This window comes from Equus caballus, chromosome 11, assembly GCF_041296265.1.
Source record: "Equus caballus isolate H_3958 breed thoroughbred chromosome 11, TB-T2T, whole genome shotgun sequence".
Lineage (NCBI taxonomy): Eukaryota > Metazoa > Chordata > Mammalia > Perissodactyla > Equidae > Equus > Equus caballus.
Genome location: NC_091694.1, coordinates 23,105,043 through 23,130,477, shown reverse-complemented (window position 1 = coordinate 23,130,477; position 25,435 = coordinate 23,105,043). Strand labels below are relative to the sequence as shown.

The 25,435-nt window shown below is 54.1% G+C and overlaps 2 protein-coding genes across 18 annotated transcripts in view; one reads left to right on the top strand and one right to left on the bottom strand.

The window, feature by feature from the left end:
- Window positions 1-5,767, bottom strand: part of STAC2 (SH3 and cysteine rich domain 2) — a 12,800-nt gene extending 7,033 nt beyond the window's left edge. Inside the window, exon 1 of one of the 3 annotated variants that reach the window (XR_002811476.2) lies at window positions 5,299-5,761. Coding sequence is in view for 2 of the 3 variants with exons in the window: in XM_023652615.2 (XP_023508383.1) it covers window positions 5,299-5,388 (90 nt within the window). In the remaining variant the exon portion in view is untranslated. Of the gene's footprint in view, window positions 1-5,043 lie in introns of all 3 variants that reach the window. The other 2 variants (XM_023652615.2, XM_023652616.2) reach the window with 2 other exon arrangements.
- On the top strand, window positions 5,758-25,435 carry LOC100068349 (transcription factor CP2-like protein 1). Of its 15 annotated transcripts, none has more exons than XR_011422905.1 (17): window positions 5,758-6,519; window positions 15,922-16,272; window positions 16,767-16,918; window positions 17,039-17,112; window positions 17,859-17,964; window positions 18,073-18,179; window positions 20,783-20,935; window positions 21,175-21,285; window positions 21,801-21,898; window positions 22,153-22,207; window positions 22,487-22,580; window positions 22,918-23,008; window positions 23,465-23,547; window positions 24,065-24,210; window positions 24,355-24,406; window positions 25,010-25,159; window positions 25,241-25,435. XR_011422905.1 is itself a non-coding variant. In XM_070226192.1 (17 exons), the coding sequence occupies exons 2-16, from the start codon at window positions 16,190-16,192 to the stop codon at window positions 24,867-24,869; spliced, it is 1,443 nt and encodes a 480-aa protein (XP_070082293.1). In that variant the 5' UTR covers window positions 5,758-6,519; window positions 15,922-16,189; the 3' UTR covers window positions 24,870-24,884; window positions 25,010-25,435. The 15 variants fall into 15 exon arrangements, 9 of the variants coding, with proteins under 9 accessions (XP_070082293.1, XP_070082292.1, XP_070082295.1 ...); XM_070226192.1 differs by adding an exon at window positions 24,832-24,884 and having other exon boundaries at window positions 25,010-25,435; XM_070226190.1 differs by lacking the exon at window positions 5,758-6,519 and adding exons at window positions 20,324-20,383; window positions 24,832-24,884 and having other exon boundaries at window positions 16,068-16,272; window positions 25,010-25,435.

Genomic DNA, 25,435 nt, shown 5'->3' with positions numbered 1-25,435 from the left:
TCAGGATTCCAGCCCCTGCCCCAGTCAAGAGACTCTGCAACTTGGCCAAACCTGCCCTTCCAACTCATGTCTTCCACCTGCAGCCCAGACAGGAGGACTTGAACTCATCGTGTTTTATGCCTCTGAGCTTTTGACGTGTTTGTCCTCTTCTCTGCCTTATCCAGTTAATACCCTCTTTATCCTTCAGGGTTTCCAATGACTCTTCCTCCTTCAGGAGCTGTCTTTGCAGGAATTCCGTTTAGTGGAACCACTCCCTCCTCTGGGGCCCGCTGTACCCACTACTGACTTCTATTATAGCTCCAATCAGTTTATGTTGTCATTTTCTTCCTACTGCCCCCCGGGGTCTGTGAGCCCCCTGAGGGCAGGGACAGTTGCTTCAAATCCCCACACAGGGCTTCCACACATAACAGGCACTCAGTCAATGTTTGTTGAATAAATGATGAGCAAATGGCTGGAATCCTAAATGGAGCCCATGTTCTGGAGCACAGGGTGGATTCTGCAGTGAGCCCGGAGTCATTTCCACTGCTCACCCAAACACATCCTTCTTGAGTCTGCCCACAGTGAGGTCTGGAATCCTCTCTACCCAGATCCTTGCCCTGCTCCCCTCCTGTTGAGAGCTCCCCTACCCCTGCCCACTCCTTTCCACCAGCAATAAAAAAAAGGGAGCCAGTGGCCTGGCTTCAGGCAGGGAGAGTTGGCCAGGGTCCCCAGCTGGCACACTGGGCAGCCTGTGTGCCATGGCTGCCAGCCTGGCAACTGTGCCAAGGGGATGGAAGTAGTGGCCCCTCCAGCCCTGGGGAGGCCAGCAGGCAGCAAGACGGAGGGGGAAACAGAGAGGGGAATGTTTGGGCACAAGGCAGGCCCCGGTGTGCCAGCTGAGAGGCCAGAGCCCTGGGGTGTCTGGCATGCTGAGTTGCCCAGCTCCTTCCAAATCCAGCTTCCTGGACAGCACTGTGGGCTCCTTTGTGTGTCTATGAGAAACAGGGCCCCAGGTCCCAGATGCCAGAGGGACAATTAATTAGAATGCAAATGTGTTCTGTGGGCTGAATGTGGCTCTGGGAGCTCTGATAGGCGCAGAGAGGGGAGTGAACCACCCACCATTCTGCCCAGGGGCCACGGGCATAGAGCACACGAGTTCTCTGAGAGGATGCACTGGAGGTAGGGGCAAAACTAAGCCTGCTGCTAAAGGCAAGTCACTTCACTTCCTCACTCTGAGCCTCAGTTTCCCCACATCCAAGAGGAATGAGACAAGACTAGATGCTCTCTAAGCAATACAAGGTTCTGGTCCAAAAAGCAAAAACATAAACTTATAGATATAATGAGGGGCTGTCATTGTCAGAGCACTGGAATTGAGTTAGCACTCTATGCGGCATCTCGTTACTCCTGGCACTACCCTCTGAGGTGGTGACAATTACTGCCTCACTTGTCGGATGAGGAACTGAGGCTCATGGGTTAAACTGCTTACTCATCATGAGTCCTCAGCTGGTAAGTAGCAGTGCCAGGACTTGAAACAGTGGCTTTGGCTGTTGAGCCCAAGTGACCAGAAGCATCCTGCTGCTCTGGGTCCCGCCTTGGCCTTCGCTTCTGCCCCTCAAGTGTGCCATGGGCTTGTCCACCAGGTCAACCAGGAAATTTAGGTTTAGAGGGGACTTGAAAGACTGGCCACCTAGAGCTATCTCCGCCCACCCTCTCACCTTGCACTGCCCTGGCCACATCCCCTGAGTGGTTGTCTCACTCTATTGGTCACCTCTTGTGACAGGAAGCACACCCTCTCTTGGGACAGTCATTCCATCTTTGGGCAGCTGCAATCACTGAAAGTGCTTCCCTATATAGAGCTGAAGCCTGCCTCCCTGCGGTTTTTGCCGATGGGCTCTTGTTCCTCCCTTGGCTCCGGAAAGGGCTACTCCCTCTTCTACACATCAGTCCTTTAAATATTTGAAGACATCAATCAAGTTCCCCCCTCCCAAGGCCATTATTTCCATAATAATCCTCAGAAGGAGATTTCAAGCCTCCATAATCTCCGGCCTGTGCTCTTTCCTGGTCCCCCCCCACTCGGCCTCAGTGCCAAAAGCCACCTCTGCAGGGTACCAGAGGCCTCTGGAACAGAATGTTCCCCAGCACCAGGGCAGCCCCCACTCTGCCCACCAACTTCCTGGCTCAGCTGTGGGCCCCAGATCCCAGGAGAGCAGAGAAGCAGGAAGGAACAACATGCCACCTAGGGTGGCTGGCAGATGTCAAGGGCTGTGACTGGAGGACAGGATGGGGGCACCTCTGCTAAGTGGCTTGATGCCTGCCCACTCCAGAGACATCTGGCTTAGCCACCCAAACCTCATTTTGGCTCAGCCTGGCCAGGTATTCCTACTCCCAAACTCCTAGTTCCCAGAGAGGACCTTTGTCCATCTCCCCATCAGCTATCTTTTTGGCACCCTCACTGTCCCAGGACCCATTTCCTGGCATGGGGAGAAGTTGCCATGTACCTTGGCAAGTTGGCCCAGTTGGATCCTATTCCCTCCCAATGCACCAGGAGTTTCTCTGGCTTAGAGCCTGGACCACCAGTCCTGCTCTTCTGAATCTCTTCCCAGAGGCAGGGACTGGCCTGCCTGGCTCCTCCCCATCTCTCCAAACCCTGCACAATCCCTTCTTTCCTCAATTCCCCACAGCATCTCTTCACTTCCTGCCAGCTTCAGAAAGGGCACTAGGCAGCAGGTGCTGGCAGTCGTGGCACAAGCTGACTCAGATGGCGGAGCTGGCATGGCGGGGTATTCCTATGGACCTATGGATGGCACCAAAGGGGGTGGTGGCAGGCCCTATGTAGTAGGATGGGATGGGTACCCAAAGAGGGTGATGCCAACGCTAGGAGGGTCACTGAGTAGCTTGAGTGCAGGGTGAGACCTAACCGTAGGTGGGCAGGAGGCTGGACTTGGACTGACAAGAAATGCCTAGGGGCCTGCAAACACTGAAGAATAAGAATAAATGGAATGTTGGCTTCACTGCCTGATGGGCAGCAGCCCCCCCGTTGTACCTGCCCCAAACTGAGCTGGGTGGGCAGCAACCAACATACTCTCTTCCCTCTCCCCGACCCCTACAGTCTGCAGACAGAAGATTCTTTGGAACAGGTTGATATGGGGGGATGGAAGGAGGCTGGCAAAGGCCCTGAATTCTCTCTGCCCACATCTGCCATCCTGATGACTACCCTCCCAGACGCGCAGGCCAGCCTGTATTATTACTGAGTTCTTCATAAGGGTGAGGTGTAAGGGAGGAGGGCAAAGGGGCAGGGCTCCAATGGGCCTGGACAGAGGTGCCAGGTCAGGTGTGCACTCCACCTCCTCCGCTGTTCCTTGGATCTCCAGGGCTCAGACCCAGAGGTGATGGCATTGGAGGGTCCTTGGGCTGGGCGGAGGGAGATACAAGACCTGCCGGGCTCTGACCTTCCCGTCGTCACACAGCTGAGCTTGCAGCCTGCTGATTGCTGAGGCAGCACTGCCCAGTGCTCCTGCCTGCTTTCAGAGAGCTCTTAAGTGGGGGAAGGAGTGGCCAGGCCTCAGGGTGAGGAGCCGGGCAGGGCCTGGGAGGCCCCCCAGCCTCTGGGAAGCAAGCAGGGGGATTGTGTATGTCTGTCCAGGGCGACTAGACAGCACCTGAGAAGGTCAGGGGCATTGGAACTCAGAGTGAGGCTCAGCTCCTGGGACCCTCTGCTTGAAAGAAGCTGTCACAACTATGCCAAGCAATACCCTCCCACCCCAACAACTCACTCCGCTCCCAGTGAAGACTTGGCTCTCTGAGGGGGAGTTAACTCTGTTGTCTGAGAGCCCAGGGTCTCCATTCTCTGGAGGGGGCAGGAGAAGGCCAAGTGTGGCTCTGAAGACTTGGACGTGGAGACCTACTGGGTCCCTCTGGTTTGGGGATGGGGAGCTCCGTGGGGTACCTCCGCCAGACCCCACCCTGGCCCTACTCATCTCCCCCTGGTCACATCCTTGATGACCTTGACCTTGAATTAACCTCATATCCTGGGGGGTGGTCAAGACAGAATGAGGAGGAAGATCGACATTGAAAAGAGCTATAGATGAGCAAGTGATACCAGGAGGAGCAGAAAACCCCACCCATTTCTGGGTTTTGCTGTCCCCTCTTCGTCCGGAGGACAGGAGCAGAGTAGGAGCAAATACCAGGGTGGAAGGGAGAGGGGAGAAGGTCTAGGCCTGAAGTCTGGGAGGGGGCAGGGAGCACCCTTGACACGGCCCTTCTCTCCTCATCTCCAGCCGGCTCAGGTTGCTCCCGCAGAACTTCTTGCGGGTCAGCCGCGAAAACCTAGAACTTCGGGAGGGAGCTGCCAGATTAGAGGTGGGGGGCGGGAGCTGAATGCCAGCGGCGTTCTCCCCCCACCCCCTCCAGCGCCAGGAGTCTGGGCTCCGCCTGACTTCGCTGGGGAATAATTTATTCATTGTGACTCCCGCAGGAGTAACAATCATACATAATTAGGGTTAATTATGACATTCATTAATTACGATGACTTCTCTTTTTGCTTCTACCCGCCGCCCCCCCAACCCCCTGTCCCGATCCCGGGGTGGGGGGTGGGGCTGCCTGTCTTTCTGCTTTGGAGCCGCAACAGCAGTCCCCGGGTCCCCGCCCGCGATGGCCCGCGCTGCGGCAGCCCCCAGCGCGACTCGGAGCTGCGCACCCCTGTGCCGCGGCCTCACGTCCCCAAGCCTAACCCGGTTAGGAGCAGGAAAACGCAGGACTGCGGCGGGTCCGAGAGAGCCATCCAGAGAGATTCCGATAAACACAGAGAGACGCCAAGAGAATCCGGGAGAGACGCACACAGGGACACACCAAGACAGAGACAAACAGGTTGTAGAGACATTTTCAGAGAGACACAGGCAAAGAGACAGGGACAGACGGAGCTACGACAGAGACCTGGCAGACACGGGAGGGGTGCGCCTCGCACGCACACACGGGCGCGTACACCGTCCCAAACCCGCTACACACAGCTACACACTCCCTCCGCCTCCGCCGCGCCGATTCCCTCCAACAAAGACCAGTTACCACCTCCCTGAGGGTCACGGTAGCGCGTCCGCTCATCACGCGCGCAAGGGCGTGTCGTGCTCGTGTGATGGGGGCTCCTTGTGGCCCCTCCTCGCGAAGCCACTCCCCGCGGGTCGCCGCGCGGAGCCTTAAGGATCACAGGGGCTCCGCCATCCTGACCCCAGGGCACCCGGGCCCACAGTGACGACCGCATCGGGAGGGCACCTGGGCCGGGGGCGCCCCGGGCAAGAGGTCCAGGCCTTGTGACTCCCGAATTACCTTGGTTTCCTGGAGGGCAGAGCCGGTCCCCGGGGGTGTGTGGGTGGCCGCGTCATCCGGTTCGTTCTCCTTCTCACTCATTTCGGTCATGGTTCGGGGAGAGGGGAAGAGAGGGTGCCGAGACCCGACGGCAGGCCCGCCGGGGGCAGGTTGCGGGCGGCGGGCGTCTCTCTGGGACCCTGAAGCCCTTCTCCAGAGACTGTCCCCCAATGAACCCCAGCTGAAACCCACCCAGGCAAGGCCACCCCCTACTCCCGGGCGCGGGCGGAGAAAGTTCCCGGGTTGGCCGGTGAGGGAAGGTAATTACACGGAGCCGCGGAAGCCGGACAAGCCCAGGAGTGAGGACCGAGGGTCTGCAGAGGATGCTGCTCCCAGCGAGGGGAGGAGGGAAGTGGGGACGCGGGGATGAGCCGAGGGAGGGAGAGACGGAGCTGTCCGTGTCCGGCCGGCTCCGCCGTCCTCTGAGCCCGCCCCCCATCCCCCTCCCCCCGCCCCTTCCCCCCCACCACCCCGCCGGCCCCAGCCCGGCACCCGCGGCCCCTCCGCCCAGTCCTCGCCTCCTAACTTTGATTTAGGAGGTCGTCTGCTCCCTCCCCCTTCCCTCCGCGGCACCCCCGCGCCGCTATGCAAATCAGGTTCTCAGCTATTGGCTGCCGCGGTGGCCAGGAGGGCGAGCTGGGCGGAGCCTGGGGGGGCGGGGCTCGACAAGACCGGGAGGGGCTTGAAGGGTAAAGAAGTGGAAGCGGCCAGTTTTACACTGAAAACCCCCGAATGAGGGGGCGTGACGAGGTTGAAGGAAGCCTCCGGAGATCATAGTAGAGTCTGAATGGGGTTGGGGAGAATAGAAATAAGTTGGATCTGCAGAAGGACAGCTGAGAGTGAAATCAAAATTAGGACTTTCTGAAAGTGCAGTGGCAGAAGAATGGGGACCCTTGCGCCCCATTCATTGGATGTCTCTCCGCCCTGGACAGGCTCTTTCCAAATATACACACCCCTGGAGTATGAGGTAGGGGTTTCCTCAAGCAGAGAAAGGACGACTTACCATGTGTCAAAGGCCAGGCTTGACAAGCCCTCCTTTGTGGATGGAAAGTGGGACAACCCTATACCTTTCCAGTCTTGGTGTCTGGACTTCAGGAGAGAAGAAGCCTCAATCCTCACACCTAAGGTCCCCAGACCTCGCCAAGACACGCCTCCCTCCTAAAGATCCTACCGCAAATGGAGGTAGATGGGCCGGTAGGGAGAGATGGCGGGAGGCGGGTTCTTACCCTCCAAGGTGTCCTCTGTCCACTTGGCCTGTCTGCTTCTTCTAATGCATGTTGCTTACCTGCCACTTCCCCAGGTCCTCCTCCCTCACCTCCTGTCCCTTCTTGCCCTGACCAAAAGGTCTAGCTTCATCTCCTGGCTTGTCCAGAGGGAGCTAGGTTGGGAGTTGAGAGAATCCTTGCCTGGATGTGGGCAGAGAGACTTCTGAGTCTAAGTCTCCCTCTTCCTCCATCTGCTGTGGGTGATGAGGTTGGGGGGTGGCACTCCAGAGGGTCTTGACTTTATGCCAGCCCTGGAAGACAGGGACTGAACCCTGTGTTCCCCCTGCCCCCCACCCCATGCACATAGCCATTCATGCGATCTCTGTCCTCCGGAGGACGAGCTCACCGTTGGAGCACTGCTCAGGTTACTGTGTCCAGGAATAGAGATTTATTTGCCAGTGGCAGAAGTAGGACAAGGGCAGACGAGAGGGTTTGTGGTTGTGGGGGCTTGGTCCTCTCCCCCTCCAGATCCACTCACTGCAGCCACAGATGCTCTGAGTGCCAGCTGTCCTGAAAGGAGCTGTAATAGCACCTAGCCTCAGCCCTCAAACCACTTTCTCCAAAGGCCTGTTCACTACCTCCAATCCCCTCGGAGGGCTGCCCTCCTCCCTCTTGCCCAGTCCTGCTCAGCCCAATGTCCCCTCCCTGGGCAGCTCAGTCTTAGGGATGCTTGGAGCACCTTGAGGTAGGGTCATCTGGCCCTCCACCTGTCTTGAGCTGGACTGATCGGGGACTTCTGTGTTTGGTGACCTCCTGGGGGGAGGTCCTCCTGTTTCTCCCCAAAGAGCAGGGCCTCTGGTTTCCTTAGAGTCCAATACCTGTAAGGTCACTAATTAACTGTGTGACCTTGGGTAGGAAATTAAGCTTTTTAGAGCCTTGATGTCTTCATCAGCAAAATGGAGATTGTGCCTACCTCACTGTTAGGGGAACAAATGAGCTAGCCCAGTATGCCCCCTAGCCCGGGAAAGACGGGCAGGGAAAGTTATTTCCTTCTTTCTCTCCATTCTTCTGGAAGACTTGTCATTTCCCAGGGCTCTCCCTGAGGCAGAGAGAAGAAACAGCTTCCTTCCCTCACTTTCCTGGGTCATTTGGCGCCTGTTATTCCATGGGGAATGACACAGAAGGAAAGTCTCACTAGACACAGGGAAGTATTCCCACGGGAATCGGCGGTACCGGTGACCAAGGAAAGGCAGGGAAGTTGGTGGGCCTTGGGGCCCATCTGGTCTTGGCATCGGAAGCATGAGGTGGGGCAGATGTGGAGGAGGCGGGGGCTGGATCCCATGACCTCCGGATGTCCTTTCTGGCCTGCAGCTTTCGTGTTTCAGAGCGGTCTTTCATGAACTGAGTCTGAGTCATTGTCTCGGTGCCGACAACTCCCACTGCAGTGGCTGGGGACAGGCGGGAGCAGCCAGGCTAGCTCCTCCTGGGGAAGGAGGAACATTGTCCCATCTCAAGTTCCGAGGGCAGAAATGAGGGATGGGCAGCACAAGGGGCGAGGTGCTGCAGAGGGATGGTGGCGATCACACTCTCAGAAGGGCTCTGTAGACGGGAAGCCCTAATGGAAGCACTGGGGTGCCTCTTACTGGGAGAGCTGAGTGAACCAGAGCCGGCGCTGGGCTCTGTGGAGCGGGGGGACAGAGGGATGGACCAGATGACTTCAAATCTGCATGCATCACAATGTCCAGCACATTCAGAGAGCCTGGTCCTCATTCTGGTCTGACTTTTCTTTCTGTTCTGTGACCTTGGCCTGGAGGGACTTCAGTTTTCTTCTTTTTAGATTGACAGAATTGGACTAGATCAGGTGGAAATGGGGACAATAATTGTATATCTCTTAGTGTTCTTTTGAGGATTAAATGAGTTAATATATGTAAAGAGCTGGACAGAGTAAGTGCAGATAGTTATTATTATTATTAGAGATTCTTTTTAAGTTTAATTTATTTATTTTAACTTTTTATTGAGATTATGATAGTTTACAACCTTGTGGAATTTCAGTTGTACATTATTGTTTGTCAGTCGTGTTGTAGGTGCACCACTTCACCCTTTGTGCCCACCCTCCACCCCCCCTTTCCCCTGGTAGCCACTAATCTGTTTTCTTTGTCTACATGTTTAACCTCCACATATGAGTGGAGTCATACAGAGATTGTCTTTCTCTATCTGGTTTATTTCACTTAACATAATACCCTCAAGGTCCATCCATGTTTTTGTGAATGGGAAGATTTTATCCTTTTTTATGGCTGAGTAGTATTCCATTCAAAGATTTTTTTTTTTTCCCCCTTTTTCTCCCCAAAGCCCCCCAGTACATAGTTGTATATTCTTAGTTGTGGGTCCTTCTAGTTGTGGCATGTGGCATGCTGCCTCAGCATGACCTGATGAGCAGTGCCATGGATCCAAACCGGCAAAACCCTGGGCCACTGAAGCAGAGCACGTGACCTTAACCACTCGGCCATGGGGCCGGCCCTATTAGCAATTCTTGACCTTGGGCTTGCAGATGAGCTTCAGGGAGCTCATGAACCCCATGAAGCTGTGTAAAAATTTGGAGGATAAGCATTTTCTTGGGGAGAGTCCAGAGATTTCATCTGCTCCTTAGAGAATCTAAGATCCCCAAAAGATTAAGAACCACCAGCCTGAATGACCCCCAGGGCCCCTCCACTCTGAGAGGTTGAGATTCTCTGAGGTGAAGGATTGCATCTCCTTCCCTAAGGACTGACCTATTTTCTCCCATAAACACTTTCAGTTCAAGCCCCTCCCTGCTGTGGCCTCTGCCCCCATGGGTTGCCAAGGACAGCCCAAGCTGAAAACATGAATGGCTGGCCTTTCTCTCCAGCTTTAGAATCGGGGCTCCTAGGGTAGGGGCGTCCGTCACAGTTGAGGCCAAGTCTGGGTTCTCATCTCCCAGCTGGGAGAGGAAGAGGGCCCAAGTTCAGTGAGGCTGGGGACGTGGAGAACACAGGAGAGGCCTGGCCTTGTCCAGTCTCCCCTCTCTCCCCTGCCAGGCGCCCCCGGGGCCCCAGAGGCAGATACCTCTCTAATGAGCTAAGGCCAATGGCAGGCATCGGTAATTATGATTTTATGGAAATACAGAAGGCTCTTACGCAAGTGCCTGACACACTTCCCGGCTGTGGCATTTGGGACAGCCAGGTCCCCAGGGGCTGGAGGAGGGCCCCTCCACCCCCTGCTGCCACCAACCTCTGGAGCTCGGGACACTGGCATAGAGCTGCCCTCCCACTGCCGGTGGCACTGTCCCTAACATGCTGTGGGTGAGCTGTTCCCTCTCTCTGTGCCCCAGGCTCCCTGAAGGGGAACAACCTGGGCTCTAGTCTATGCAATCCCTTCCCCCACTCCTCCGCCAAGCTGGAGCTCTCCGGGAGACTTGCTCTCCTGCGAGGGGGATAATGAGTTGGGATGTTTCCCTCTCCTCCACGAGGAAAACCTCTCTTTCCAGGAAGACATTCCCTTCTAGTCTCTCTTTTCTCCTTGAGGCTGGGGACATAGGACTGACAGCAGCCGTGGTGTGGTGGTGGTAGGGGTGGTCACAGCCTCTGGCTGCCCTTCCCCAGGCCCTGTGCCAGTTTGTCCACCCCCCACTTCCCATGCCTCTAAGAGTGTCCTGAAGCCACTTTCTTTCTCTAGTCCATTCCCCCTACTCACCCACAAAGCATCTGTTACCAAGGTAACAGCAATGTCATCACTTTGGGGTGAGCAAGAGGGTGGAGCCCAGTGACTGGGGAGCTGTTTGAGAGAGATGAGCCCTGAGGGTCCCAGATTCTTAAAGGAGGATCTTTTCCTGCACATGGGTCCTAGGCACAGACTGGGGTGGAGGCTGTTGCTAAGAGCTGATGGGAAAGAGGGAGGGTGAGGTTTGCAAGCAACTGGCCCCAGGCGTTAGAGGCGAGGGTGACTCTGGATTACTACGTGGGAGAAGCATGAGGGTGGCGATGCCGAGGAGGTTTTGAGGATGGACACTGCCTTTAACTCCTCCTTCGAGGTCCAGCTTGTTAACTCCTCCTAAGGAGAGATTTTCTGGCTGGAAGAGGGTAGACCCGGCTGAAAACAGCACGGGAGAGCCTGGGGCCAGCCTGGGCCCACACCGCCCCCTGCAGACTGCACAGAAATCAGCAGTGGACGTCCTTCAGGGAGGGCTGCCAGGCAGGGCCTGTGAGGGTCTACATTTGAGACATCTAAACCAGGAGGTCCTACAAAGTGCCTGGAGTGGCTCTGGGCACTGGGGGCGCCTGATCCCTGTGCTCAAGGCCTTCCAGCAAATTCTGACCCAGAGAGCGCAGTAACACAGAGGGTCTCTCTAAGCAGACTTCGGGATAGGGCGCCGTGGGCACAAAGGTGCGTCTCAGGCTGAGTTTGACAGAAGCTATGGAGTGGGCTGGAAGGCAGAGGGACCAGAGTATTCTAGGCAGAGGGAACAGCCCGGGCAAAGGCACAGAGGTGTGAAACAGAACAGCCTGTTCTGGAAGCTGCAGGTAAGCAAGGAGGAGGAGGAGTGGTGAGAGGGACAGGCAGCAGAAAGTGGACAAACGGCCTTGAATGCTGGAGCTGGGTTTTCCTGCACAAAGGAGCTGCTCCGTCTCACTTACAGGAGCCCTGCTGAGCAAGCCGGTGGCGCCGTGGAGGGATGGGGGTAGGGGGAGAGGCAAAGTGGTGCACCCAGACTCTGAAAGGAATTTGAAGACATGGCTCTACATAAAATGTCGGTGCAAGCCTTGCATTCGACTCCATGAATATCCATGTTGGTTTTCCTACCAAAAAATGATTTTAACCACTAACCTCTGTGTGCCACTGATGCCTAGAAGACAGGCCACGGTTACCCAGGGGTTTCCACAGCCCAGCTTGAGAATGGTGCTGAGAACGAAAGGAGGCCATGGGGGGTCTCCACAGGGGAATGGTCCTTCCTGTGTCTTAGAGAGACTCCTCTGGCTCCCAAGGGCAGCAAACTGGAAACAGAGGGCCAGGGTAGTGGGCTCTTAGGTTCCTTCTGGCCAAAGGCTTTGCTGCGGGGATGGACAGGAAGGAGTCCTGTGTCTTGGCCAGGCTGACTGGGTGGACAGCAGGCGTGCAGGGCAGTGAGGTACTCAGGTGCCAGCCTACTCCTTACGATCTAGTAACCTCGAGCAAGTTACCTATCTGTTTCCTAGTCTGTAACTGGGGACTATCCTACCTCCTGGGGTGGTTGTACAACCCTAAATCCTCAGGGCAAGCTGCGTCCCTTGCCTGCAATACTTTGCCCTCCCTCCTGCAGCCTCCACAAGGGAATTCCCCAGTCAAGCAGGACCCCTATCATAGCCACACTTCATGAGGCCACAAATCCTGTTTCCAGCCCGTCCTGCCCCATCACTGGCACCCCCTCATCTATCAAAACCACAGCAGCCCAGCCTCTATCATTCGTATTACTCATCTTCAGGGCTCACAGCCCAGGAATGGAACAGAAAATATTTTGTCCCCATTTTGCAGCTGGAGAGGCTGGATCTCAGAAAGGCCTGAGGTCACTGTATGATCATAGGAATCCAGGTTCCTGGGTCTGATACTTCTTTGGGAGTTGTTGAATGAATGAATGCATGAATGAGGAACGTGTCCCCCATCAGCCCCTCTTTTTTGGGGGGAGGGGTAGACCTCATTCTCCAGCTGTCCAGGTTGGAATGTTGCCTAGAGATTCGTTTTAAAATTCCACACATGTTTATCTGGCAGAGTAGGGCATAGTACAGTGATTAAGAGCAAGGACTGTGACCCAGATGGCTTGAGTTCAGACCTTGGCTCTTTCTCCTCCTAGCTCTGTGACCTTGATCTAGCTACTTAACCTCTCTGAGCCTCAGTTTCCCCATCTGTAGAATGGGAGGCAATAAGAGAATAGTAGAAACAAATGGCATGTACCTCACAAGGCAGACTGTTTGAAAAGCACTCTGAAGTCATACTGAGCATACTGTTTATGAAATAATCAGACCCTCTACATTTGTAAGTGTTATGTAAATAAACCTATACTTTTTGTGTGTGAGGAAGATTGGCCCTAAACTAACACCCATCGCCAGTCTTCTGCTTTTTGCTTGAGGAGGATTGTCCTTGAGCTAAGATCTTGCCAGTCCTCCTCTGTACTGTATGTAGGACGCCACCACAGCATGGCTTGATGAGCGGTGTGTAGGTCTGCCCCCGGGATCTGAACCCACGAACCCCAGACGACCAAAGCAGAGTGGACTGGCCCCAATAAACCTCTACTTTTAATTGTTAAATAAGTAAACCTATGATGTACTAGGCACTTGGGGACACATGGAGAAAAAGACACCTGCGTTCCCTGAGGGCTCAGTTGTTATCTTATTCAGTTTTCACTCTAGCCCTATGGAGTGGAGGCTCTCATCATCCTCTTTTTACAGTAGCAGCATGAGGCTCAGAAAGGTTAAGTTACTTGCCTGAAGTGAAACAGCTATGCTTCAACTCAGAGTCCGTCTCAAGAAACATACTCTTAACCCCAACACCAGCACACCTCTCTTAGCCCCTCAGGGGGTTTCCACTCTGAAGGGAAAGCAGACATTAAACAAAGTACACAAAGAATGGACTGCACAACCAGTTGACTGCTAGGGCAGAATTTGGTGAAGGGCAGAGCCAGGACATAGAGAACATCAGCGCCAACCGACTGGGCTGCAGGAAGGGTTAAGAAGCGGGCAGTGTCCTCTGATGTGTGAACAGAGAGCGCCTTTCCGAGGTGAGACTTCCTGGCGGTTGTGAGGGACTCTCAGGGATGAAGGATTGGGGCTTGGAGCCAGGGCCACATGCTAACTCCAGGGGGCGCTGTTTCATGCGGTGACCTGTGGAGCTGTCTCTGCCCTACAGACATTTTGCTGGGAGGAAAGACCACCCTCCTGGGGTGGTGGCATTTGTGTACACAGACACACTGACCACACACAGATTGACACATAGTATTGTCAGCCTCATGTGTGTGTTCTCATATGTTCCTGTTTAAAATTATTTTGCCTGGAACTCGGGGCCCAGCTCTTTTGACCACCCATGTGAGGGTAACAGCAGGTGCCCGAGCCCTGGGTGGGGCAGGATTCCATCCACCCAGGTCCCCTGCCCCAGGTCCCACACACTAGTGTGAGGAAGAGAGAGAGCGTGAGCCTGGTGCACAGTAGGTGCTCAATAATGGTTTGTTGAATGAATGAATGAGAAACTCTTCTCCTCTCAGCCCCTCTTTCTGTGAGGGAGGGGTAAACCTCACTCTCCAACCCTCCAGATTGGAATGTTGCCTCGGGATAGAAAATGAAATAAAACAAAACATTTTGGTTAGAGGAGAAGGACACTGAATCGTTATTTCTCAGCAATTTTTACAGATAAAAAGTTACTTCCTTGGCTTAGGGAATCCCAAAGGATATTATTAGGATTGGGTTAAGCCATGGCCTAGAAAATGACAAAGCATTTGGGATGGGAAAAATCCATTTAAAAAACTGGTAATTCAAGAAATTATCGCTGAAATTATCTGTGTGTGGGGAAGCTTCCGGGACAGTCAGGTCTGTACAGCTAGGACGGGGCTCTGGTGGGGACACTGGAGTCCTTAGTGGTGTCCCTGCTCCCCTGAAGGGGAGCTCCTGAGAATGAAACCCTGGAATAAGAAGCAACTGCACAGAATTTCCTTTAATCCTCACTGCCACACTAAGTGGGAGGGAGGCCTTGCTCCCATTTTACAGATGAGGAAAGTGGGTTCAGAAAGGTGAAGAGATGGAGTCTGGGCAGTCACCCTGCCTCATGGGGGCATCATACCCCCCAGGGCCTGAGACTCCTCTGAGAGTGAAAGGCTGGACCAGAAGATTCCTAAGGCCTCTGGTCAGACCCTGTGCTGTGCCTGGCCCAGGGGGCAGAGCGAAAGAGTGGAGTAGGGGGCTGTGAGTGCCGGCTCCATCCACTTCAAGCCCTGGCTTTTTTCCTTACACTGGGGGCCAAGGACAACCAGGAACAGGCCCAGCAATGTCTGGACAGGGACAGAAGCACAGAGACTCTGAGACGGGTGGAAGGAGGGAGGAGCAGCGAGAGAAGCAGAGAGGTGGACTGAGGGCGGGAAGGGGAGGTTACAGACAGCTTAGGGGGTGGAGGGCGAGCGGGTGGGGGTCCGGGAGCTGGAGTCGCACTCTAGGACCAGCTCCTTGTGGCGTCCTCGTCTCTTTTTCTACCTCATGTCCTCTGCCCCACTGACACTCCCACACCTGCCACCCCCCACCCCCGGCCAGGCCCAAGCCCCACCTGCACCCCTTCTACTCTCCCCGCTCTGTACCACCTTGCAGGGTTCCTTGGGGGCCTCCTGGCCTTGAATCCAACTTCGGGCAACAGATGGGTCCCTTCAGTCTTGGGGTAACTTATCACAGTGCTCTTGGGGACTCAGACTCCTTCGGTGTCCCTGGCTGGAGTGTTTCCCATTCCCTCCGGGCTCCTCCCTGTCCTCCCCCCTTGCACTTTGTCTGGCTTCATGGAAAGAGAAAGCGCGTACAGGACAAGGCCCAGATACCTGGAGATGGAGGTACCCTGCCCGGTGTGTGAGGGGCACTCTTTGGCTTTCCCTTTCTCCCAGGCAGGCCCCCCAGAATCACACAGCCGGGATAGCGAGGGTCATATGAAGTCAAGCCATGTTTCTATAGCCCTGCCTCTGCTCTCTGCAAGCTCCTGGTCTGTTTATACTAAACACAGTAGTGGGCGGTGGGCGCAGGGGCCCGGGGCTGCCTGTGTACAGTGACAACAGTGTTCTGAGCATGGGGAAGGAAGCTGTCCCCCAGACAGACTGTATTTGTCCATAAACACAGGCCGCCTCATGTCCCAGGGAGAGGAGAGACAAAGAAACCAGCCCTACTGGAGCTCCTCTCCTTCTACTGCCCTAGGAGGGGGCGCTCCCAGGCATGCTCCCCTCCTCCCCACAGGTGGGGTCTCCCTCCCAGTGCTGCCCCCTGAGTTGTTTCCACAGCAAGCTGGACTATGTTCTGTAAACTCTAGTCTCCTAGCCTGGCAGCCCCCAGTGAAAGGACAGGTGTCCTGCCGTCACTGCACCTGTGTGTGTGTGCGTGTGTGTGTGTAATAGGAGAGAGCAGGGAGGCCAGTGGGGAGCAAAGGCCCTTTGTAGGCCCATGTGATGCTGTGTGTCTGCTTGTCCTGTCCCCTGGAGTAGACAGGCTCCTCTTACAGGGTCGTGTGAGGGGTCCAGGGCTGTGGGTCTCCAGGGCTCTGCATGGCTTATGGGTCTGGAGCCCATCTTGAAGCCTGACGGTGCCCTCTCATTGTCCCTGGGCCTCTTGGGGAAGGTGGGGGAGTGTATATTCACCCTTGTGACTTTGTTTTGCAGCACCACCATCTCCCCCTCAAGTTAATGATTGGTGGGGAGCCCTGGGGACATCATTTCTTGAGTCCTGCCAGCTTGGGCTGCCTAATGGTTCCCGACTTTCCTAGAGCCCTGGGTGCTCAGCCAATAGGAGGCCCCAGGCCTTGCTCCACCCTGTCGTGCGTGTGCTTCTGTGTATAAAGGCTGAGGCTGCGGGCGGGCGGCCCAGTGGGTCCAGCCCAACCCAGTGCAGAGCTCTCTGTCACACAGCTGGCCCTGCTCCCTTTCTAAGATGTTGTTTTGGCACAACCAACCGGAGCACCTGTGGCCCAGTCCTGGGGAACTGTACCCCGGACCTCCAAGCAGCCTGCTCAGGTAAGGGCCAGATCTCTTTCCCCAGCCCCACCAAAGACCCTGGTCTGAACTGAGGTCAACATGATAGGGCTGTCTGTTTCAAGCCAAGGGAGATGGGCTTCCTGCTCTCAGGTTCCTTTTTGGGTGGGGAAGTGGTTGAATGTACCTGGAGTTTAGTGGGTCCTGGGAGGTCTCAAACACCCTGACCGCCCACCCACTCAGGACACTCTTTTGGGGCACTTACTGGGCATCATGCAAGTCCTGACGTTGCAAACAAGTAATTGATGGCAGATGTTTGCAGATGTTTAGCAATATCTAGGATTTGCCTCTTAAGGGAGTTCTCCCAGAGGCCAGAGGAGCTGACTGGGGGCCCCTTAGGCCCTGGCTGCTGCTGGGGTGCCTGCTACAGGAAATGCAGGCTCCCTGGAGGGAGGAGCTGGCAGAGAGAGTCCAAGCCCCCTGGGGGTGGGGTGGACGGGGGCAGAAAGCAGGCGGTGCCCTTCTCTCCCTGGCAGGGAGTCCCTGCCCTTGCCCTACCTGAAGCAGGAAGAGCTGCCCAACGTCCCCGGCCCGGAGCCTCCCTGCCCCGCGTTCCAGTATGTGCTCTGTGCAGCCACCTCGCCGGCAGTGAAGCAAGGAGAGGAGACCCTCACCTACCTGAACCAGGGTTCGCTGGGCTTGGGGAAGGAAAGGGGCTTGGAAGGCCGGGCCCAGGGTGGTCTGGGAGTGGCAAGCACTGCCTCTGCCCCTCAGAGTGGGGCTCACACAGCCTTTTAATCTCTCCCAGGCCAGTCCTATGAGGTGCAGATGCTCTGGAACCCCAAGCTGGGTGATGCCACCCAGTGCCCCCGGCTGCTGAAGGTAGGTGCATCCGCCCCCCTGGCCCCAGAACTGGCAAAGGCTGGGCATGACTGTCCCTCTGGGCAGGAAGCCAATGTCACCATCGTGATGTCCACTTGTCAAGTGGAATTCTCTCAAGTCCACTTTTAATTTGACCTTCACAACAGCTCAGTGATGGGCAGGAATTGTTGAGGAAACAGGTGCAGAGAGGTTAAGCATTTTCTCAAGGACACAGAGCCAGTAAGTAGCAGAACTGGGACTTAGAAATACGTTTACATAGCGTTATTCACACGCATGATTCCTTCTCTCAAAAAAATGATTTATTTAGCTCCCATTCTTTGCCAGAACTGTTCTATGGGCTGGAGATTCAGCAGAAAGAAACAGGTAGTTCCCTCCCTCAGCGGGCTTGCATTCTACTGAGTGGGACAACATGCAATTACACAGATTACATGAAATTACAAATTGATAAGTGCTGCAAAGAAAAGACATGGGTAGGGTGACTAAGAGTGGGAAGGGATTGACTCCCCCATTTTACAGATGGGGAAACTGAGGCTCAGGGTCTCTAGGTTACTTCCCCAGTTTCACAGCCGGTGAGTGGCAGGTGGGCATCTGGACAGGATCTAGTGGTTTTAAGTCCTTATGCCCCTGGGGGTGGGAAGCAAGCTGGGGGAGAGGGTGGGATGGCTGGCTTACCCCAGGTGTGGGAGTTGGTTCCCAAATGCCCGGGCACCCTCTGACCTGTGAGCTGTGCCCTCCTGTCCCTGCAGAGCGTGGCGCGTGTGGTGTTCCATGACCGGCGCCTACAGTACACGGAGCAGCAACAGCTGGATGGGTGGAGGTGGAGCCGGCCTGGGGACCGCATCCTGGACATTGGTGAGTGGGGAGGGAGCAGGGTCCCTTTAGGGCCGCATTCTGGCTGGGAAGCCCTTGTGGGTGGGGAGAGCTGAGCTTTGTTCCCTGCCTGCCACCCTGTGCCTGCAGATGTGCCCCTGTCCGTGGGGGTGATAGAACCCCAAGTCCTGCCCTCACAACTCAACACGGTGGAGTTTCATTGGGACCCGACCAAGAGGACCTCCATCTTCCTACAGGTAAGTCTGAAGCTGGGACGGGGAGGAGGCTGGAGGTCAGATGGGAGTGGCAGCAGCCTAGGTGGGAAAGGAAGGTGAGTGTGGGTAGGGGTGAGGGGACAACAAGAATGAATCACTACCACAAAGCACCTTGAGGAAAAATATGGATAAACATTGATCGAATCTCACCACAGAGAAGGACTTGTGAAACATCAAGCAATGGAAGAAACTGCCAAACACAGGACAGAACTTAGTTTCATGAAAAGTAATGGTCTGGGCCAGGCGTGTGGCATAATAATTAAGTTTGGTGTGCTCTGCTTTGGCAAACCTGGATTTGTGGGTTCGGATCCCGGGTGCGATCCTACACCACTTGTCAGCCATGCTGTGGTGGCAACTCACATATAAAGTGGAGGGAGATTGGCTCAGGGCTAATCTTCCTCAAGGTAAAAAAAGAGGAAGATTGGTAACAGATGTTAGCTCAGGGCTAATCTTCCTCAGCAAAAAACAAAACAAAACAAAAATTAGTGGTCTGAGATACGTAGGCAAAATTAAAAGGAGATATCAAATGGGAAAAATAATTGCCACATGACATATAATGTGTTATATCCTAAATATATAGAAAGTTTTTATATCAATAAGAAAAAATACATGAAACCTCAATAGAAAAGTGGGAAAAGGATATATGAGGCGATTTATAAAGAAGGATACAAATTATCAATAAATGTAGGCAGTTCTGCCTTATAAAATGCTAATTAAGGGGCTGGCCTGGTTGTGCAGCAGTTAAGTGTGCACATTTCACTTAGGCGGCCCGGGGTTCGCCGGTTTGGATCCTGGGTGTGGACATGGCACTGCTCATCAAGCCATACTGTGGCAAGCGTCCCACATATAAAGTAGAGGAAGATGGGCACAGATGTTAGCTCAAGGCCAGTCTTCCTTAGCAAAAAGGGGAGGATTGGCAGCAGATGTTAGCTCAGGGCTGATCTTCCTCAAAAAAAAAAAAAAAAGAAAGAAAATGCTAATTAAAATTACATATATATAACTACCAAAGACTTTAAAAAACTATTATTGGTAAGATTTGGAAAAACAGACGTCCTCATATCTTGAGAATGCAAATTGGTGCACCCATTCTGTAGGCAGAGTGGCACCTGGGCAAAATTTATTAAATTTAATGTTCATACTCTTTTACCCAGCAGTTCCACTTCAAGAAATTTATCCTATAGCAGCATTCAATAAGTACACAAAGATCTATTTACCTGCTATTCATGGCAGCATTCTTTTTCATATTGAAAGATTTTAAACAATCAAAATGCCCATGGGAAGAGGATTGACTTTAAAATAAGTTTTAGTAGAGGCTTACAGTGGAAATTGTGTACCCATTAAAATGATGTCTCTGAGAAATATTTCCTGACAAGAGAAACTGCTTTCCTATAAATAAAGAAAAAGCAGAATACAAACTTGTATTTAAAGTTTGATTTCTATTTTATATGTATAAAAAGTGTGTGTATACACGTCTTTTTTTTCTCTGTTTTCTTGCCCAGGGAAAAGATGGGCAGAGACAGTACTGCACTGTTGACAGGGCTATCGTGGAGAAGGGGAAGGATGGGAGAGGTCTATATCCTTCTTTATACTTTTTTGGTGTTCTCCACTTTTCCTATGTTGAATAGATTTCTCTTTATAATCAAACAATACTGTCAAAAGTCACATGAAAGTTCCTTTTTTGCGTGCCCGCCATGGTCTAAGCACCTGGACTAGGTGTCAGGCAGATGTGGCACAATTTCAGTTCCACCCCTTCCTAGCATGAACCTTGTCAAGGCCCCGTAATCTCTCTGAGCCTTAGTTTCCCCACCTGTCAAGTCAGACTCTCAAACTGTCTTCACAGGATTGTGGGAGGCTGTAGTGGGGGCAGCAGGTGTAAACAGACGGGGAGACCCTCCTTGCCCTTGGAATCCCGGGACCAGGCAGAACACAGAGGCTGCCCGCGGTGTGAGGTGTGGGCCAGCAAGGTTTCCTGGAGTGGACTGCCACAGTTAGCAAATAAAATACAGGACAGTCAGTTAAATTTAAATTTTATATAAATAAATAAATAAATAAGTTTACTATAAGTATGTCCCATGCAATACTTGGGACATACTTGCACTAAAAAATTATTTGTTGTTTATCTGAAGTTCAAATTTAACCGAGCATGCCGCATTTCCACTGACAGCCCTACCCTGGAAGGCGCAGAGGTGAGCAGGACGAGCTTTCCAGGGAAAGGATTCTCGGGAGAGCTCTGCAGGCGCGTTGCGGGTCAGGATGTCAGGATGTGGCTGGCTAGGTCCTTGGGCTCACTGATGGCTGGGAGAGAGCAGCCTTGCAGAAAGGCTCAGCTTGACTCTGGAAGGTGTTCCAACGCCAGGGTCAGGAGCTTTGCTTCTCATCCCCTAACCATGGGAAGCCACTGAAGGACTTCTAACGAGGGAAAGAACCTAAAAAGTGAGGCTTAAAAACAGACACTGGTTGGGGATGGAAAGTTGGTGTGGTAAGTGGCTGACAGGTGACAGGCAGATAAGAGGTTTGAGGTGGAATCTCGTGAAGGTGGGTGAGACCTGGAGTTACCCCGCTTTCCCGTGGCTTCTTCTCCTCAGGTTCACTGTATCAGTACTGAGTTCACTCCGCGGAAAAAGGGCGGCGAGAAAGGAGTCTCCTTCCGCCTCCGCATCGACACCTTCAAGCCCAGTGACAAAGAGCTTGCGCCCGAGCACCTGCATTCGGCTGGCTGCCTCATCAAGGTGTTCAAGGTACCGGCAGCACCGGGGCCCCTTCCCCTCCCTCTTAGGGCTGTCACCTTGCCTCTCTGGCTGTGTGGATTCTGGCCCTGCTTTGCTGTGGACGCTCAGCCTGCGGTCCCAGTCTCCGGGACTGTTTCCTTCTCTGCACACGGAGGGCTGGGACTTGCTCCCTTCTTAGATCCCCTTTTGTAATGAGAAGTGGGCCGATAAAGAAGGGGCCTCTGGGTTTCCTTGTCACCCTCCTGTAGCCCAAAGGAGCTGACCGGAAACTGAAAACTGACCGGGAGAAGATTGAGAAACAGCCTCTGCATGAGAGAGACAAGTATCAGGTCGCCCGTGAGAGCACCGTCTTCGTGGAGGTGTGTGTGTTGCGGCGCTGGGGGCAGGAGGGGAAGTTCGGAGAAAAGAGCCTCACCGTGCGTGTGGGGAAACTGAGGCCTCAAGGGCTGCGCCTGCTCCAGGATCATCAAGCCCCACCGTGATTCCACCCGTTTTCTGCAAGGACAAACTGCACTGTGTTGTTCAAGACTTCCGGGAGCTGACGCCTTCCAGGCTGCCTCCCCTGTGCCCTGCCGTCGCCACCACCTCACTTCTGCTCCCTCTGCCTGGAGCACCCCCATCCTGCTGCTGCTTCTGGCTAGCTCCTCCGGGAAGCCTTCCCCAACTCCCCCAGACAGATCTATAGGCTAGCTTACTCTCTTCCTTTGTGTGGAAACTTGGTCTACTCGTCAGGGTCTCCTTTTAGGGCAGGGACCTAGTCTGGCCCAAGGCAGGTCTCTTGTCAGCTCTTAATAGACAGATGGAGGGAGGTGAGCCCACAGACACCATGGCCCTCAGGCCGTCCAGGCCGACCTTGCTGTATGTTTGCCCACAGTGTCCACCGTGGCCAGAGCCCAGTGCAGGGCCCCACTCACCTCTCAGCCCTCGCGCTCTGACCTCCCCCTACTCCTGCAAGCTCCTGTCGCCTGAGAGGTGAGGCGGGATGAGCACCTCCTATCAGCCCTTGGGGTGAGAGTGAGGGGAAGAGCTCCTCGGCCCAGGCATCGGGGAAAGGGCAGGGTTGCGGGTGTGGCTGAGGCGGGGAAGAGGCTCAGCCCTGTGCCTTCTGGGGAAGACGTGAGATGCACCAACAGGCTCTGCATCCCAGGGCAGGCCTGGGGAACGGTGGCGGGCGGGAGACTGGCTGCCCTCCTCCGCCGAGCCCATGACTCTCTGCTCCCCCACAGGCTCTGCTCCTCACCACCATTCGCCTTGGACAGCTTGGCGGGCAGCCCAGCTGAAGTGAGTCTTCCCTTTCCAACCCTCTCGACCCCACTATCCGAAAGCCTTCTCAGCGGCTTCATCTCGCTCTCCAGAAAAGGGTGGTCCTGCTCCCTGGTGGACAGACGTGGTATGGCCACAAATCGCAAAACTGTTCCCTGATAGGAATGGACACTTCCCGTGGCAGGATGAACCTCTCCTCTCAGACCTGGTCCCCAACGGCAGGGGCTGTTTCTCCTCCCCCTTGTTTTCAGTCCGTGGGTCTATGGTGTTATCTGGACCGTCCTTTTTATGCCTCAGGATCTGAACCCTGGAGCCTCCATCCTAGAGACGCAGCAGTGGTTGCATCGGCACCGGTTCTCAGCCTACTGCCGGATGCTGGCCAATTTCACTGGTGAGGCTCGGGTCTGGCAGGGACCAAACCAATAGGGGACTGAGGGCCAGACAGTCAGGCAGGAAGCCTGTCTCTGTCCTGGCTTGCTTGACTCTCTTCTCATGTATTATCCCATGCAATTTATACACTACCCCTTGTGGACAGGGCTCAGAAAAGTTAAATAACTTGTCCAGGGACACAAAGCTAGCAAGTGGCAGAGCTGGGATTTGAATCCAAGTGTGACTCCCATGTCTGGACATACTAAGGCCATTCATAGACTAATGTTGGACAGTGTCCCTTGCCACCCTTGCTTGATCCCAGGTCTCTTCCCCCAATCTGGCCCTGTCTGACCCTGCAGGCACGGATCTGCTGAAGCTTACCCGCCAGGACCTTATCCAGATCTGCGGGGCTGCCGACGGGATCCGCCTTTTCAATACTCTTAGAGCCAGGTGCTGGGCACTGCCAATTAGGGTCCCCTCCCCATTTCAGTGGCACCTACCAACTCAGCTAGTGGTACTGTTTCATACAACGTTCAAGCTGGAAGGCATCTTAAAGACCACTTAGTTCCATTCCCTCTTTTTACAGAGGAAGAAACTAAGGCCCAAGGAGAGTGACCTGCCTGGGGTCATAGAGCAAGGATGGCAGGGCTGGGCTAAAATGTTAGGCTCCTGTGCCCTCTTCGTGTAGGTATCCCATTTGCATCAATTTCTGGGGACAGAGATGGATTTTTCTCATCTTCTCTCCCCCCAGGGTTCAGCTTTCATTAAATGCTGAAGGAATGCTTGGTGACCTCTCCCCCTAGACACTCGGGAGGAGGCAGGGTCTCTCCCAGGGATGGCGGTTAGAAGTGGGAGTTGTTAGTTCAGGTATGAAGGGCTGATACGTAGACGGTTTTCCTGGCCCAGGCCCATCCGTCATCGGCTGACTTTATATGTGGCTCAAGAGGCTTCTAGGCAAGAGAATGAGGTTGCTGAGAACCCCGACTCAGGTAAGGCTCGAGCCTCTCTCTCCAGCAGACAAGAAATTCAGGTGTGGCTGCATCAAACCTCTTCTGGCCTGGGGAGAGGGTGATGCTCCATGGTTCCTGGCACCTAGGATGTCTTCCTTGGCATTCCTGTCTTCCATGATCAGATTAGTTCTCTCCTTCCAGGGTGTTTCCCTGGGTTGATTCCACCATGTTCTATTCCCTAGACCCATCTGATTTTGTCATTCCATGAGTCTGTGGGATTAGAACATTACAATTTTGTTATTGTATCTGGGTTTCAGTCATTCATATGTAGATGTCCCATCTCCTCTTTGAACTGGGGCTCCCCTCAATCTGAGGTCTTCCCAAAGGTGAGGAATAGGGATGGGGACTAAGTGGATGTACAAGCGTTTTCCTTCTTTACTCCCTCCCACCCCCGCCATGAGGCTGTCACCTTGCCCCCTCCTTCCTCCTGGTATCTGGGGCTCCCTCTGGGCCCTCTCCCCCACTGACCCTGCCTCTGTGCTGCCCACATCCCCAGGCTTTTATCAAGAGATCTCTCTGAATGAACTTAGTGCTGTGGAGCTGATGGGGAAACTGGCAGAGCTCTTGGCTCTCCCAGCCAATCAGATCCACCACCTCTTCCACCAGGGCCCTGGGGGCATCCTCATTCTCCTCAATGACCAGGTAAATGGGCAGCGGTTCCCTACAAGACCCCACAAAGGCCTCGATCACTCTTCTACCTCATGCCCAGTTTCCCTCTCCCTGCCCCAGCTTATTCTGTTTGGCTCTAAGAACAGAATTGTCTTAGTGACCCCTTCTCCCTTGCAGGTGGTTCAGAATCTTAAGGATGAATCATACTTCGTGGCTGTAGTGAAGAAAGGTAGGGGTTTTAGAGGGAGAGGAGTGTATCTGGCAGGCCCTAGAAAGGGTAAGGTTGTATTTATATTGTCTCCTTAATGAAATTAAAAGGTTCCTTGAAGGTGCACGCGTGTATGTGTGTGTGGGGGGGGAAGCAGCGAGCAGTGTCCCAATCAAATGGTAAACATTTGCTGAAGGTCAGCTTTGTGTTAAAGGGACAGAGATTTAGACAGCTAAAAGATAGCTATTTATTGTTCAGGAAAAATGTGACCGAGTAGATGCATTCTCATGAGAGAAAAAAAATGCCTGTTTCTACGTCAGGCAGGTTATTAGAGAGGAAGGTAAGGCCCCCTGCCCACCCGCTCCAAACCATACAAGGCAGAAGGGTAGGTGCTTGCTGGACATTCTCTGGCGCAGAGCACCTGACTTGTGGTTCTGGTTATTCAGATGCCTGCTGTGCTACAGGCCACAGGGAGGCTTCCTAAAGAGGTGGATTCCAGGTGAGGGTGGAAGAACACGTGGGTGTGGCAGATGCACTGCAGGTGGCTTGGAGGTTTGGGAGCGGTAGACTAGCAGTGGTTGGGAGCCTGCCTCACTTCAATGGTGCCCTTTTTACTGCTTTCAGTGCAGAATCCAGATGGCTACTACCTGGTTCTGACCTAGGCCCAGGGGCACCCTGCTGCAAGAGGAGGCGACGGATGCCAGCCTGGTTCTCTGGAGCTCTGTTTTGACCAGAAGCCTTGTTAAAATCCTCAGCTGCTTCAGCGGGCTCCAGGTGAAGAGCCAAACCATCATGTGTCCTACCCCTGGGGAGGAGGCAAGCAGCCCCAGGCTCATATTTCTTTCTGCTCAGCAGCAACAGCTGTTGGAACCCAGGACACAGCCTCCCAAGCTGAGCTGAGCTGGCCAAGTGAGGCAAAAAGCCTGGCAATATGGATAAGGAGCTTCTGCCCCAAACAGTGCTGCTCAACACTGAGTGCATTAATTCGTGTTTATTTAAAATTTTATTTATCCCTTCCTTTTGTAAATTAAAAGTTAATTTTAAAAGATA